General features: G+C 45.3%; 1 protein-coding gene across 1 annotated transcript; it reads left to right on the forward strand.

Annotated features, from left to right (window-relative positions):
• The first annotated feature begins 3,402 nt into the window (after positions 1-3,402).
• Positions 3,403-6,150, forward strand: LOC149361961 (uncharacterized). Its single transcript, XM_089568194.1, has 3 exons — positions 3,403-3,568; positions 3,975-4,237; positions 5,932-6,150. The coding sequence occupies exons 1-3, from the start codon at positions 3,403-3,405 to the stop codon at positions 6,148-6,150; spliced, it is 648 nt and encodes a 215-aa protein (XP_089424320.1).
• Positions 6,151-17,242: the final 11,092 nt, after the last annotated feature.

Here is a 17,242-nt window from a genome sequence, read left to right on the forward strand (position 1 = left end):
AAACGTCTTTTATTCAAAATCTTTCAGGCCTGAAAAGGCGCGAACAAACTTATGAAACAAGAAATAATGACATGTGGCAAACTAATACATTTCGAACAACGTACGGTCTGCAAACTTTAGAAAACCGTCTTCCACAACTTCTTAATGATCTACTAAAACAGAATATAACACCCCAATGTGTAACATTTCAGAGACTTCTAATTTACTTTTTTTGTAAACATATCATGTAATTCGTCATGCAACGAAAACAGCCGCCTTGGAACTGTTGGTGTTCCTGGCTCGTATTCATATGTTTTCTATTAAAGTGTCTTTACCATGTAATTGCATTGTGTTAAATATTAGAATTCCTTATTTCTTTTTGCCGTGTATTTATGGTTTTGTACTGCTTTAAATATATGTGCCAGGTGCTTCTGTTTTGTAACATGTTTCTGTACTGTCTTTTAGTGCGGTGTGCTCATCGCACGTAGTTTTCCTTTTTACCTTGTATATTTTGTTTTTGCGCCACTTTGTATGCTGCCAAAAAGGGGGGCCGTTGCTCTGTCAAGCTGTTGAAAGACAGCTTTTACTTCGGTCCCCTGCATCATCATGTACAACGTGGTGATCAAATAAAGATTATTATATTATTATTATTATTATTATTATTATTATTATTATTATTATTATTATTATTATTATTATTATTATTATTATTATTATTATTAAATCCCAACCACTTTTTTTCATCTTTGGTCGCGGTATATGAATTTTTGGCTCTGAGAAACGCCACCACTCATGCATTTTGGTCAAAGATAGTGGCGTTCTTTGGGCGTGGACAGCAATTTTCTTCGTTTGCCGATATTAATTTCACTGAAGCACACCCTCTCTTAAACGTTTAGAACCTGTGGAGCGGGGGCCGGGGACTGCTTTGGGGCCGTTCTGTGTGATCAATATGCATCTGCGGTGCTCTAAACTACGGGTAGCAAATAAAAATTCTGGTCGTCCTTCCCCTGAAACAAAGACTTCAACGGATGCTACAAGAGGACCACTGCGCAACTCGGAGGAAAACTCCCCTGGACTGAACTTTTGAGCGAAGCTGAGCTTCGTCCAAAAGTGCTACTGCAGATGCCGCTCCGAATTTCCTGGATATAAATTCTGACTGGAACACGCCGTATCAACCTAACAAAAATAAAAATAGCACACTTTTCGCACCCAAGGCTCGGCAAAGATGCAGTCTGCAATTATAGCAACGTTCGACTGACTTCCTGAACGATGCTGCGGAACAGTCGCGGCTAAATAGATCCTCTCCTTAAACATGGCTGAATTCGGTTGACTTCAGAGCTGCCCGAACGCAGCGAGCACACATATGACGCGAACAGCTGCTGCAGAGGGCACAGCCGACGCAATCTCTGCAAATATTATAGGATGTAACTAGTTAGGGTTAATGCGTTTTTGCATGATATGCTGGTGAGGTAGAAGAGTGAAAATAAGAACGGTCTGACAGTCCAATCTGCTTTGTAGAGCTTCTGACCCTTACTATGGAAGTAGTAGTCATGCAAGCAAACAAGAAACGGGTGCCCCAAAGCACACTGCGTAAACGTATTGAGATTTTGTCTCGTTGATGATTTCGATATTGCTTCGCAATCTGCTTGCTAACATAGTTATTTTATGTATAGTTAGCAAAGAGATGGCTACGCTGAGGCAATGGTCCCGCGTCTAAGCATAGGATCAGGGCCAATTCTGGGCCCACATTGTATATTTGAGAAATTCGTATGGCTTTCCTCTACAGTAACAAAGCTTTGTTTCGAAGGTTGTTAAGATAATTATACCTTTGCGAATCTGCGGTGAGGTACTGCAACAGCTCTTCTAATTGCTGACAAGAATAACGCCAGAAAGCTAGAGGAGTTCGCACACAGGCTATCCGCTTAACGCCTCATTCAACTGTGCGCAGATATCAAAGGTCTCAAATTCAGCCAACTTGGCGCACCTTCTAGAATCTACAGCCGCGAATAGCCGCGTAAAAAATTTGCCTCTAGGCTGAGTGCGTGAAGTGCATGGGATACAAAATACATGGAACACAAAGTCAAAGAACTTGAAACAAAAATAAACATCTTGTAAAACAGTTTGAATATACAATGAGTAAAATAATTATCATATCAAAACAATCAGTACCATAAAATACAGTAAAACTAAAATCCACTTAAAGCAGAGTAAAAACATGCAATAAAATAGAGTAAGGTAACTACAAATGAGCTGCTGAGGTACATCGAACTTGGAATATGAAAGAAAATTAAGATAACTTTGATGTTCAAAGCAATACAGTAACAGCGCTTTAAATTTAGCAGGAGCATTTTCAATGGAAGTAGAATCTAAAAGTTCATTAAATTCCTTTATTGCTGTTCGTGGAAATGGTATTAACAACAGACGTTGATCCTTGCGGACACTGTACTCCTATGCAAATAAACAAGCACCGTGATGAACGGCCTAGTGGGCAAAGAACAGATTGATGCAGATGTTGGGAATGGTAGAATAACTTTTTAAAGAGGCATAGTCGTGATATTTTTGCGGTGAAAGACCATTGTGAGAATTTCTGGTGGTTATTTCACACTGCTGATACTGATTTTTGTAGTTGTACTCTGAAGATACGAAGTGAGCGGCGCGGTTCTGTACAGATTCTAAAGCTTGACCACGTGCCTATGGTGTGGATACCAGATTGCGAATGCATATTCTAGGTTTTATCTAGTTTTCACCAATTTCAGTTGTTTACGATTAAGTCACCAAGGTAACGATAGGTCTGTACTTGCGAAGTTTCGACCGAGTTTAATAAGTACGCATGGGTGATGTTAGAGCGCTTGCAGGAAGCTTGCATAAATTTGCATCTAGTCTCCCGTTTTTCAGTGTTTGCATGCGCTGTTGTGAATAATGAACATATACCAACTCGCCCAACTTTCCTCACACATCGGTATTTATTCTTCGTCCTCCTCCTCACTGAACCTAGAGCCCACACGTGGACCATTAAGAGCGTAAGGTAAAAAAGTGACCAATCTTTTTTTTAAGATCGTTCGGGAGATGTGTTCAGCTTTCAACTTCTTATAGTCTTGAGCCTTTCGTTCCAATCGCAGGTGGTTTCTAGTAGTGAACGCAGAGTTGTATTTTTTAATATTAGACAAGTGTGGGTTATTGGCGCCAGATAGAATTCGAAGAAGAAAATATCAGTGCCTTAAGGCATTCACCACCGTACCTTGGCTATAGTGCCTAGAATATACTTTAGGCACTATACCTTGGCCATTCCCCTCTCGTGGGTATGTGCCATTTTCATGTGGAGAAGAAGAGGAAGGCTGTCTCTCGGTCCGGCCAATCCCCCGCCGTGGGTATGTGCCATGCAGCCCGAGGACATCATCGTCATCATCTCGACGAGCTGGCTCGATGGAAAACGTTATCAACGCCGCGCCACCGGAGGAAAGCCTCGTCTCCAGCAACAGTGATCTTGGCACCGGCGCGGAGGACTATGCGGGCGCGGTGGATGAGGCCACTGTGTGGTTAAGCAAGCTTCAGAAGGACACGGCTTCACGAGGTGTCGTGAAACGGCGGTGTGAGTGGCGTTTCTTCATCTCCAACACCAAAAAATCAAAGGAAGTTTCTAAGACTTCATCCGGAATATACAAAGAAAGTAAGTTAGAAGTCTCTGAAATGTTACACATTGGGGTGTTATATTCTGTTTTAGTAGATCATTAAGAAGTCGTGGAAGACGGTTTTTTAAAGTTTGCCTTTCACTCTCTTTTGTTCTCTCTTTCGAATATCGATGCTCGGTTTTCCTCGATCGCTGGATATTGGAGCCGGCACCGGTATTCAGATCTAGTCCCTCGCGCACAATACCCGCATGCACTAGCTCAGCGCAATTGGCGCGGATTAACGAATATACTGGAGAATGCACTGCAGCGAGGCTAACTATGAGGTACAAACTCTGAAGGTTTCCTTCCTTTTTTTCTTATATGGAGGCTCTTCGACGGATACCTACGGAGAGCCGGCCAGCTGGAGCACCGAGTCCGACTCTGCTCTGCCCCTCTGGACGCGGAAGACTCCTGGAGCGTCCCGATCGGCTCCCCGGCTCATCTCGGCGGCCCCCTCGCTGCTGGCGTTGACGCGGTCCCTGCCGTCTCCCGGCCGGCTGTCGCCGCCTTCCGACGAAGAGCAGCGGATGCTGCCGCCACGCAACGGGGACGAAAGCAGTCGAGCCATGAAGGGGATTTACTCGCGCCAAGTGCGAGCTATGCACTTCACAAACTAAACGCTCCAGCATCGCACGCATGCGCAGAGTTCACACCGAGGTATCGCGGCAGTAACAGGCCTGTGCCGTTTCCACGAATTCTGCAACAATTACCTCACACCGCCCAACATGAGAGTAACATAAGCTGACGTCGGACGAGTGTGCGAGGTGAAATTGAAGCACTTACTAAAACGAACCACTGTCCTCGAAGGCGAGGTAAGAAGTCACAGGCAGTCTGTTTAAGTACACTACGGAAGAATGAATTCTGGAATCGCTACTTATTTTAGGCAACCACTAACTAACTCTCCTGCCTGCATACAGGCGCAGCACGACGTAACAAGGCACTAAGCGTACCTCACAGATAAGGCAATGGGCAGGAAATAACCACTGCACGCACTGAGTCCGCCACTGGGCTTGAAAGTCATTCGCACTGTTAACTCGTAAACAAGTGTACTGTCCCCTCCCCCTTCCCACACACACACATTTCTATTCTCTATACACGAGAAAGATGGCCCACTCTTTGTGTCTTCTGGATCGAGCTGTTCTAGCACGTGAACGTACACGTGCATGACATCTTGAATGTAGCCACCATGTGGCAAACTATTCAGTGAGATTTTTCTCGCTCGCTTGTCGAAGCCACAAAGAGTGCATTTTTCCAAATGTTCTGCGCATGCTCGATGCTGCAGCCTAACTTTCCCATTTGTTCAGCTCTTTAAGTTGAGCTCTGTATCAGCCTGCGACGTAAGACCATTCGGGCTGATTATTACTTATTCCGCAGCACCTGCTGAGACCGGTCATTGCTGTATCCGGTGTTATCACAAAGTGGAGGCGATGGCTTTCCCAGAAACATTGCAGAAGTGCAAGGTAGCTTCTCGGTATGTGCTGGCACGGTTATAATTGGCACCACCCAGTGCTTTTGTGTCGAACATGTTAAACGCTCCGTTGGTACTGCGCCCAGTTCTAGCAAGAACCGCGTGTTTTTGAGCGAGAACCGCGAGAACTTTCCTCACACAGAAGCGACGCAGTCACTGAGCATTGATGAGTTTGAAACTCGTACGATTACCTTGATCGTAATGAGGCGTTTCAGACATGGCTGAAATTTAAATAAGAACTTCTCATGTGATGGCGGCACATATTGGAGCGATATGGTTAACTTCCAACCACTTGTCCCGTATGCCTTGTTACGATCAAGGAACCCGAACAGGTTCTGACACATCGTGCAATACCTGCACCAAGTCAGTGATTCCATGGCTTTTCTTATCTTTTTATCTGTAACCACACAAATTTTCCTTCAATCATGAAGTAATAAACTTTTCTCGATGTATATAATACAAAACGATTTTTTTGTAATACACTCCTCACCCGTCAGCATTGACTTGCTTATCGCATGCACACTAATAATTCTGCGACACCGAAGACACCAATCTGACAGCGTTTGGACGGGTTTGCTGACCACACCCGCTCCGAATTTATTGAGTTCAAACAAGCTCCTCATTTCAAAACATTTTTTTTTCAATGCCTCTTTATCGTAGACAGCCGTCGCCTGCGACGTCAGTGCTGTCAGCAAGTAAGAGGTGTCCGTTTTCCCCTCTGCTATCGTAGGCAGGGCAAAAGACTGTCAACAGGGTTAAGAAAAAATGGTGGAAATAATGAGGCCCTTAATGAAGCGCTGCTTCTCCGAAACGCAGGCCTCCGCCGAGCTGAACGATCTCACCGGTGCCCATCGTATCTCGGCTGAGCCTTTGCCGCCGCGGCTATCATGGCTTGAGCGCTTCTTCCTTGAGGCGGGCGCCGTGCTGTGCCTGGTGTCGGCGCTGCTGACCCTCGTCGCATGGAGGCTGGACAGCCAGCCGCTCGGCGCCGACCTCGCGCAGAACGTGTCCGGACTGGTGCCTCGCCAGGAGTGACTCGCCTGAACCGCCAGCACAGGGGAAGCGGCCGCGTCGATGCAGCGGCATTGGCAATGGCTAGGCGGCGGCACGAAATTTGCCCTCCGCGAATGCGCACCCGGTGGCTGCAGCGAGGAAAGTCGGCCTCGTCTTACCGCCGACACTGTGAACACTGTTTTATGATTTCCACGGGTTCTCGATTGGAGAAGAAAACGTTAGTGATGACGTGGCTCTTCAATCACAAATGCCATTCTTCAATGCATTTGATTGCTTCAAGTTAAAAAAGCAATATTTGAAGGGGAGACTTCAGCAACACCGTACTGGTATGACCCTATATTATAATGCGTTCATTCCCATCTATGCAGAAAATCAAGCTCTACTTTACAATCATAGATCCATGGGAGTCCTCATACCGCTCCTGGCGCAGTGGTGCAGCTGTTAGGAGATGCGCCACTGCCCTCCGACTGTCCTTCCCAGCGGTGGATCTTGTGTGGCCCGGGTTGCTCTTCCAGAGCGATAAATTAGAAATTTAACTGCCACCTGTTCCAGTGGGCTCTTTCCTCGCTTCGCGGTGCACAGGTTGTAATGACGCTGCAAGGTCAGCTGACTTAGCTAGCCCACCTGCCTCCTAGGTTGTTCTCTGTTCAACGCCTGCCAAAGCCATGCCCATGAATTTTCACTCAACTCCGCTGGATCCTGAAGAGCTAAACAACACTGGATTTTTAGGTGACTATGGCGTTTAACACTATCACGTTAGTATTTTATTGCGAAATCAATACTACTTGCACTTTCACGCCTTTGCCGTGCCGCGGCGGTGACCACCATTGACCTTCATTTGACCTTGATTGCATTAGATTGGATTAGATTAGATTGGATTGGACTGGACTAGACTGGATTGGATCGGATTAGATTAGACTAGATTAGATTAGATTGGATTTAATTGGATTGGAATGGAATGGATTAGATTGGATTGGATTGGATTGGTTTGTATTGGATTGAATTGGATTGTATAAAAATGCATCACCACAAGTCTAACCACAAGCACCATCACCAGCTACACTACCAGCTGTACCATGGCGTAGGTACGGATACTGCTTTCGCAATTACCGGGCTTAACCAAGCTAAGCAGCAGCGAATTTTTTTCAGTCCTGAACAGTAACAATGTAACGACAGTCAGTTACGATAATGAGTTACGAGAATCGTTAATCGAAGCATTTGGAAAAACAACACACCAGCAGGGCTGCCTGCTCCCCTTTTCTCTAATTGCTTTCGCAGTGACTCGGGCCACCTGAGAGATAGTAGCGGGAGTTGGGCTCAACACCTGAAGGACAGGTTAGAGGCAACAGGAAAGAAATTGGTCGAGTTTGCCACTAGAGCTGCAGGGGCGCACATGCTGGTACAAAGCAGGTGCATGGGTCCTGTACTGGCATAGCCCGTGTAATTCTTGAGGCGGTGGTCATACAGCGGACCAGCGGGGCAGGGATTCCTAAGACAGCAAGCAGCGATAGTGATAAGCTGAACGAAAACAGGCCCGACAAAAGATAAAGATCTCGAACACCTGACAAGAAAACGCAACTGGATGGATTTCATGAAAGTCCGCTTTGATTCACTTAATTCCCGCCCTGTTACTCTTTCGTACGGCGACCACATTTTATTCTGTAAGCATTTCTGCAACAATCCAATACGCGTTTTTTTTTCTAAAAAAAACTTTTGGTGCTAAAAAACAATCCCAGATAAACTGTACATGAATTCAGCCCGCGTAGGGATACCAGGTATATCACCGATAAAAGCTGAGAGTTCAAAAATATGAGGAATTATTTGTCGAAAAACAACCTTAACTTCAATTGCGAAATAAACTCTAAAAATCATAGAATTTTCCAAAAAAGAAAAAACAAAATACTAACCACTACGGTTTGGTTTATGGGGGTTTAATGCCCAAAAGTGAAAGTAATGCCACAAAAGGACGCCCCATTGAAGGGCTCCGGAAATTTCGACCACCTGGGGGTCTTTAACATGCACTGACATCGCACAGTGCACGAGCCTCTAGGATTTCGCCTGCGTCGAAATTCGGCCGCCGCAGCCGGGATCGAACCCGCGTCTTTCGGGTCACCACCCGTGTGCCATGATAATCGAGCCACCGCGGCAGTTTCATGTGTTCACCTTTTCGCCCTCACTACCTGCAAGTCATGGGATCCTGTCAAACCGCCTCTGACAGAACATTATTCCAGGTGAAATCAAGACCATGTTCGGGATGGTTGAGCAGTACTGCGCCCATTCACGAAGAATCGAAACGACTTACGTAAAAACTCTGGAGACAAGATCGTTTTCTGGAAGACTGGCTGAGGGCTCACACACAAGCGCCCACTGACGCGTCATCGGAGAACGGCGCTTCTGAGTCTGCCATGTCGAACATTGTTGGGAAAAGATTTTGAAAATTGGAACACTAATATGCTGGTATCAAAATATTGAAGGCAATGAACCATTCTTGTGATATGTAGCAAAATGTTTTACAGTGCTTCCATTCCTCGCCTCGAGCAGTAGGATTATCATAAAAAACCAATCGAGGAACACTTTGCACGATAGCAAAAATGTTAATAGCTAAAAAAAACAAGCCTGGAGACGGCAGACCTCTGGATATATTGATTGTTATATTAAAATCTTACCATACATGAAAAAGTCTTGCTCAAAATCTTTTCCATTCAAAAATGCTACTGCGAGGACTATGCTAGGCGAGGACTATGTGTTGTAGGAATTTCGTTGTTGTCTTCTCAGATATTTCTTCTTTGTGCGTTGACAAAGCTCTGTTCTTTGAGTCCTTCTATTATTTCTTCTGTCAGATTGGATGATGTGATGGAGTGTTTCTTTAAGAAGAAATATGTTTGAAAAATAACAAGTTGTCTGCAACTGTACATACATGTTTTGGTCTAATTCCTTGCCTCAATCTATCCAAAAGCTGAAACAGCTCATGGGCTGCGCTCAAATTTGGCATTAGGAAGTAAAGTAATTCTCGGAAATTTTTTTTCGGCCCTGGTTTGTCTGTTTATTTGAAGCGGTAGCTTCACTACTAGAGGTCTTGGGCTGAGATCGCTGTGCGTTGCCCATGGCCTTGAAGGCTCAGGCAAAGTCAGAGCTTCAGTATGTAACTTCGAAGAACCAGTGGATGATCAATGGTCACACCAATGGTCAAGCAATTGGAAGGTTAAAGGGTCAAGGTCATTGTCATTTCATGGTCACGTCAATGTCAACCAAACTTTGGTCACGTCATCGAGCTTAGGCTCGCCGAGGAGCCTAAACGCGGCGTTTATGACGCCAGGCCATCTTTAACCGAGTACATGACGGAAGGAGCACCAGCGCGCCTTTAAATAAGTCGACATGCGGTGTTAACGTTGTAGGCTGTGACTTCATGGCCTCACAAATCGAGTACATAATGGACGTAGCACCGGCGCGCCTGGCACGCTAAACCATTTTGAAGCTACCACTTCTTACTCGGCTTAAGAAAAGCTAAAGCACCGTTGGCATTCTTTCTCATTGTAATATATTTAAGTCTTTCTTCTTTTGTTGTGTCTGCTTCATCTCATCATTTACCAATGTTGTAGAGCCTTGCCTCTACAACAACCAGTAGTCCGTGTTCCGTTCTGTCTCCCAGCTCATGGTCACTTGAAAACATTCCCTGTTTCATCACCATGCTCTCCTTCTCCGTATCACTAACATATGCTCACGTTGAAGGCCTACTCGCCTGTTCTGACCTCACCTTAGAAGCCTACGTTGCCCTGACAGTAGCTGCCTGTAGTAATTTTTCGTTAATGTTCCACTGGGGCAAAATAAGGCCCCAGTCCTTTTATGTTTTATTGGCTTGAGCCTGCCACAACTCCGCTGAGTACGGGCTTTCTCCACATTTACCTTAATATTTTTTTTCTTTTTGGAGGGCCTTAACGCGAGGTGGAATTATGCGAACCATAGGAGCTTAACTTTATCCTTTGCAGTAGAAAATGGTGCATTCATGAGGCACTTTGAACTAGCTATCTCTACGCCATTAAAATCACCTGTCATCAAGTTTTTTTTATAAAAGTTCATTTAAGATCACATTCCAAACTAGGTCACGCGCACTCCAAGACCTCGTTGCGGATGCAAAGCGTAATGTTCCCAAGTATAACTTGTAGAATTATTATGTCAAACAGCAATCTTTATAGAAAACGGTGAGTGAGCTGCTTCAAGGTAATAACAATTTTTAACACCTGCGCTTGCCGGCAATAAAAACTGATGTGGAAACCGAAGCACAGCAGAGCTTTTAGCCACATGAGAAATCGTGACAATGCTTCATCAGGCAGAGAAAGATGCTATTCATGTTTTGAAGGTTTCTGGTGAAAGTTATAGGATGCGTTGCGTTTGTTTTCATAGCCTAAATGCAGTCGTTTTTACTTTTACACCGTTCATTGTCGACACTTGTTGATAGATTTGCGTTCACATCCGTTCATACTCATACAGCCATTCAGACGTAAACAGTCTCTGAACAATAACAAACGCGGAACTGAACGACATATGCGAATCATGTCTAATGTTTTTATGTTGGTCTCAGAAAGAGCATCACTGCTGAGTGCAGGTGGCTCTCTACACAAACTTGTTTTGCCATTTTGCACGGCGCTGGTTTGCTGCTTGGGCTCAGTGATCGAAGGCCTGCGAATGTGAGTTCCTTAGCAACGTTTCCAACTCAATTTCATGTCTTGTGAAAAGGTTTACACGAAAGAGATGGAACATTGGAAAACAGTTCAGGAAGTGTGGTGAAATACACCAACACACCCTGCAGAAATAAAAATTACGCATCCACATACGGCCACGTACGCCGGCACTCAGCTCTGGGACTGAAGCTTGGAAGGTAACAAAAAACACTGAAGTCAAATTTCCGGTTATGCAAAACATTAATGATAAGTGCATATTAGAGTAGAGAGATAGCATGAAAGTAAAGTCACTGAAGGACCGATCTAAAGTTAATAATATCAAGCAATTTTCATGAACAGGGATTGAGCATAGGCACGAATTTGATTCGGAAAGCATATAACGGGTGGTCATTTTAGGCGACATGGGTGAATTTTCAGCGCAGGCAAGCTTAACAGGGAAGCAGAAAGGACGACAGATGAGATTAGGAAGTCTGCTGAGATATGGTGGCCTCAGCTGGCATGAGGCACGGTTAATTGGGAAGGCATTATTTCAGCTCTCAAGTGGAAAGTATTAGGGCTGGGTGAAAATGAAGACGTTCGCAATAACATCGAAACCAATTTTGCGCGGCTTACAGTAGGTATAGATACCACATACAAACCAACCATATATTCCTCAGGCATTGGCCTCCACCTTACCGTAGCTTTCAATAGCTTAATGAGGTCCTCTCGGCTGAATCCGAGTCTAGGTATGTTATCAAAAGCATTTGTGGTTTGCCTGGAATACGCGTGCCTCGGCATCGCCCTATCGGCTTTCCATCGCAGGAAAGCGGCACGTACTCTGGCCCACACCACGAGACCCCAAAAGCTGAGGTCCATACCTGGTACTTCTCCAGATTAGATGACAAAACGGGCGCTGCCATCACCCCTCCTGGCGCTGGGTCCCCTGTCATATCGGAGTGGGGCGTGAACACCAGATTTGTGCTTTAAGGGCTGCTGTAAACTTGTAGTTCCTTAATTGTAGTAAAAATACGGAAATAGATATACTCATTACACAACAATAATAGGTATCACTTCCGGAAGAATAAAAATTGGACGGGACACTTAAGCTCGGCCTTAAGGGTACGACACAATAGCGTAACGAGTTAAATGCCTTATATGCACAATTGGTCATTCGTTACAATCATGGATCCATGGAAGCCCTCACAGCACTCCTGGCGCAGTGGTGAAACGGTTCAGCCTAGCGCCACTGCCCTGGTACGGAAGGGGCTCCCACCAGTGGGCCTTGTGCGACACAGGTTGTCCTTAATTTAGTCGCCACCTGGCACCGCGGACATTTTGCTCACAAAAATGTCTGCACTCTGTGATGACGCCGCAAGGTTACGTTACTTAGGTGGACCTCCTGCCTCCTAGGTTGCTTCTGTCGCGATTTTTCGTGGATTTTTCCCTCACGGTCAACGAGGCCAGGGCCGGATTTTCTGCCAGACGAGCTATTTAATGCTCTCGCGTTAATACTTCTCTCGGAATGTCTCTACAGTTATATGCTACCGACATTTGTCCTTCAAGCGATGGGGATCTTGAGCCGTCTTTTCCAGAAGCTATATATACCGGCATTCTGTGTGGTATTGTGGGCGTGCCCTAACCTGCGTCATGGCAAGAGAGCAGCCCGACGCAAAGCGGTGGAAAACCGTAGCACTAGTGACCCAAAGTACAAATACGTGGGCGTAGCCAACTATCCCTACCACAAAGCAATTGTGGCCGCATTGTTTGATTTTAACTCTATAGATATCCCCAGCACCACCTTTCAGAACCGCGTCGTGACGGAAGTCGGGGAGACAACGATTGCTCTCAAAAACGCAGAACGCAACAGACGGCATAGATCGTTTAGGAATATTTCGAACTAAGAAATTGCCTGAAGTAATTGCACCGGCAGCAGACGTCCAAATATAACGCGGGCCATACTGATCAAATCGAGCCTGAAGAGGTGCACCTTACATCGCATGGGATCAAGACACGCCGGTTTGACTGGGAACAAAGTAGCCGACCTCATAGCTCTCCAACTACCAACCGAGCAGATGGCGCGAAAGGGAATCCACTACGGTCTTGCAGACGCAGGGTGCTATTCAGGAGCATCGGACTGCCAACGCTCCTAAACACCTTCTTCAAAACTTAACAAGGAGCAGTCTGTACGCTGCAGACAGATCCGAACCAAATTGTTTCGAAAGCTCTTTATTTTAAACATTACTCACCCACACAGTACCTGTACCTCTCTTGTGCGGGGATCGATAAGTTTTTTATCGCATAACATGGGGCCGCCAGCACATACCGATGGTCTCTCAGATACAATACATCACAAAGGAGTGGGAAGCTTCTCGGTATAGTTATCATCTGAAGACGACTTAGGCTGGTCAACCGTTCCTGCATCGCTGCAAGAAGACACCAGGACACCTTCCTTGGTGAGGCGATCCACCATCCTTTTATCTTTAAGAACATAACATGTGGCCGCCGACACATAACGACAGTCCCTCATAGACACACAACGGGGGAGCTCTGTCAGGCAATCAGCTAGAAGGTCATCGTAGACTAATCAACCTGAACTATATCGCCGCAACAGCAGCAGGATCCCTAAACTATAGGCTATGCCTTTCGAGCTCGACAAGGCCTGAATTCAGAATAATTGTTTTTCCTTTATTCATTCTTCAATGTGGAGTTGCATAGTAAGGACAATATGTAATAATTTCTCAGAACTACCCAAGTACTTCTTCTTATTCCATGAGAAATTCAAGGAAAACCTTCTCAAACGCTGTCTTCCATGCGTGTTTCAATATTCTGACATTTTGAATGCACATTGTTGTATGACTCCAAGCGAGAAGGATCTAGTTTTTAACACTGTTCAAACCACAGTTTAAGCAAGCTGATTTAACATTTATATTTATCGGATGAAGAATGGTGTGCTTATGCTGCTGGGGCTTCTAGTTTTCCGAAATCACTGACTGATGGTGTTTTGTAAGTGGCCTGAACTTGACGGACTTCTGTCTTTCAGGACATGCTGTATTGCTCAGACAGCACAGCTTACGAAATGTTTGTTAGCTGGATAAAGACGGCGACTTTCGCATCTTATTTTTTAGATATGTATTCTAGATGCAAACATGAGAAAAAGTCACAATCCTACTAGCTTTTCTTTTCTTACTTATAGACAAAGAAGCAGCAGCCAGAATTGCATTCCCTACCACAGCCCATGCTAACTCCAGCTCCATGCGCAGCAGTTTTGAGGCCGGCGTATATCACATGGCCACAGTTGGCCTGTTTCCAAGGTTGTACTTTGTCCCGTCCCTCTGAAAGACATTTTGATTAACCAGTTGTTAACAGGGAAGTTTCAGTTAAAGCATACTACACTAACGTTATCTATCAGGGGACTCCTGGGTGTAGCCACAGCCATAAAACGATTCGCGGCGCACTCGGTTTCAGCTCAGCTCTGGTGTCTTCCGTTCACGAACGCTAGCTTCCTGATTATGGATTTCCTCTGGTTTCTCAAAAAGAATGGGCATCACTGCTGTTACAGGCCACACCAACTTCTTTTTTGGTCTAGGTCCCTGTGTTTGAATCTATACTTAGCGTAGTAAACTGACTAGACGGTTATATAATTTCATATTGTCCAGTTTCTCTTCAGCGAAATCAGCGAAAAGTTCGCGACAAGTTTGACCTTTGATGGATTTCTTTTTGCGATGACCATGTTAACTACAGATGCTACTTAAATTGATCACCGCTAGTATTATCAGGAAACTATCACGCACCATTTCAACTTCCCGTATTTTGAGAGAATTTTACCTCTCTAGCAGATTGCTGCAGTGTTGCATGAGGTCCGATGGATTCCGCGACAGTCTACTTCGACGCCATGTGATTTTGTGCGTTTTTAGTCATCCGGAGCTACATATCAGTGTGTTCTGCAATATCAGTGTACGGAGTCGCCTCCATCCCACGTGCACCTACCAGCGTTAAACGCCACATGCCCTAATGTGGTGCGCTCTGTGGTGGACTGTGGTGCGCTCGCGGTCCGGCACAGACAGATGGTGCCTCATTAGACTCAGTTGCTGGGCTGGTTGTATTCTCGAATTACTTTCATAGTATTCAGCGAACACGAGCAAGCGCTGTGTTCGTCTTCGTCTTCCTTCCTGTCCATCTTCTCCCTCCCTTACTTTTTCCTTGTGCCTTTGCGCTGAATACTGTGAACTTAATTGTATGGTACCTCTTAGTTTTTTTCTAGTTTTGTGGCGCTAGAAACATAAAGCACAAGAACAATAATGCGTGTAATGATGAGCTACGAATGATTGTGTGCCTGAAGCGTGCTTTCTTTTTTATCTTGAGAGAAACAAACTTCTTTAGAGAAACGAAACTTCTTACAAAAGCTTTGTTCCGTCCACTTGTAGAGCATGTTTTCATAATCTCTGATTCGTACAAACCTTACACAATCAGCCTCACTATGCCTACTGCAGAGGAAAAATCCCATATGCATATGGAGTTGTTGGACACGGGCCATATGGGGGACATGGGACCTATGGGCGATATGTTTCATATCGGGTGAACATTTTTTGAAAATATGGGGTAATCGCCTTACGATTCTAATTTACACGGTAGCTCTTGGATGCACGTGTAAATGAGGGGAACGTAATAAAAAAATACCTGAAAAAGTTGGTGGCAAAACCTGTTTTCGAACCACGGTCCTCCAGATTCCAGGCTGAGCATGGTAACCACTAATTCACGAAGAGCACTGGAAAGAGCTCCTTATTTTGGCATGTCTATGGCAGATGCGCACTTTTGTTCTTTGTAGTTTTTCACAAAGTGAATGCACTGCAGTCGTAGCTATTCCTGCTTGTTTTGCAAATGTACTGATTATTTCTGCGCGCTATTAGCAGCTGTCACCAGTGCCTTGCGTCTTTATAAACCGTTGGTTGTGACAGAACCATCTGAGGATGTCATAATTTCTCAGTGCTAGCTTTCGTGTTGTCCCCCCTGAAGGCATGTAAATCTTGCTACGCACAGCTACCTAGTTCGTCAGTTCCTGGCATAACGCGCCATTTAGCTCCTCATGCTGCCAGCCAGGAGCAGTTTCAATAATACACCTCCGACAAAGCACTCAGAGGCGCATTTAGAGACGGAATAAGCAACCACAGCACCAGAGTGCATCATTACTCCAGGTTATGTAGATTTCCATCAAAATAAGACAACTGACCCGGTAGGCGATTCAAGTTCTGTTGACACAACTAGGGCTCATATTATAAAACGGAGTGCGTTAGAGGACAGCTCACTCCTTTTTTACGGGCATATGGGCACATGCGCCCGTATGGCTTCATATCCCCTCCCACATCGAGTGAACTTGCTCCCCTATGCTCTATAAGAAGTGCATTGGTGCCCATATGGGACACACATGGCTTCATATGTGTCCGTAATGAATTCATATGTGTCCCATATAAATTCATATGTTCCCATATAAAATCATGGACCTTTCTCAATAGGGAAAGACCTCTCTCATGTCTGTTGTGCCTGCCCTGTCTTGTGCCAGCTGCAGCCACTGTATCCCCGCAAACTTCTTGACCTCCTCCGCCTACCTAACTTTATGCCCACCCCTGCTACGCATGCCCTCTCTTGGAATCCACTCCGTCACCCTTAATGACCAGTGGTTATCTTGCCTTCGCATTACATGCGTTGAACAAGCCCATCTTTTCCTCTTGATTTCAACTAAGATGTCATTAATCCACATTTTATGCCCGCACCCATTCTATTCTGCCCGCTTCCGGTCTCTCAATCATTTATTTTTCCATACCTCGCTGCGTTGGGCTTAACTTCACCTGTATCCTTTATGTTCGACTCAACGTTTCTGCCCCATAGGTGAGTACCGGTAAGATACAGCTGCTGTATACTTTTCTCAGGAGGGATATTGTTAAACTGCCATTCATGATCTGAGAGAACCGTCTATAGGTGCTGTACCCGATTCTGATTCTTCTAGTTATTTCCCTCTAGTGATCCAGCTCAGCGTACAAACACCGATATCAATAAGCCAGATTTTTTCCAAAAGAAAGTCTTCAGCTTTATATGCCTAAAGTATGACAGTAACTTTGCACCGCCGTCCAACCTTTACTTCCACAATACTTCAGAGAAAAAACTGACGCCAACCAATATTTTAACTTTGCCCAACGTTTCGGGACCAACTCGGTCCCTTCTTCAGGGGTGACTAAAGTGTGCCAGCAGCAGCGGGGTGTTGCCTTCGCTCTCCCTTTGTTAGCACGTGGCGCAGTCCACTAACGGACGCAGAGGGGAGCGTTCCTGGAGTTCTATTCATCGCCGCCTTTGTGAGCCGGATGTGCCATGACTCCACATGTCGCCTCTTGAACAGGTTTGGCTCCACGGCCAAGACGCTCACTTCCTCGAAGGCTATTGGGTGGTCGGCGCGCTCGCAGTGT

Source organism: Amblyomma mixtum, chromosome 2 (genome assembly GCF_055824585.1).
Source record: "Amblyomma mixtum isolate Tamu chromosome 2, ASM5582458v1, whole genome shotgun sequence".
Classification (NCBI taxonomy): domain Eukaryota; kingdom Metazoa; phylum Arthropoda; class Arachnida; order Ixodida; family Ixodidae; genus Amblyomma; species Amblyomma mixtum.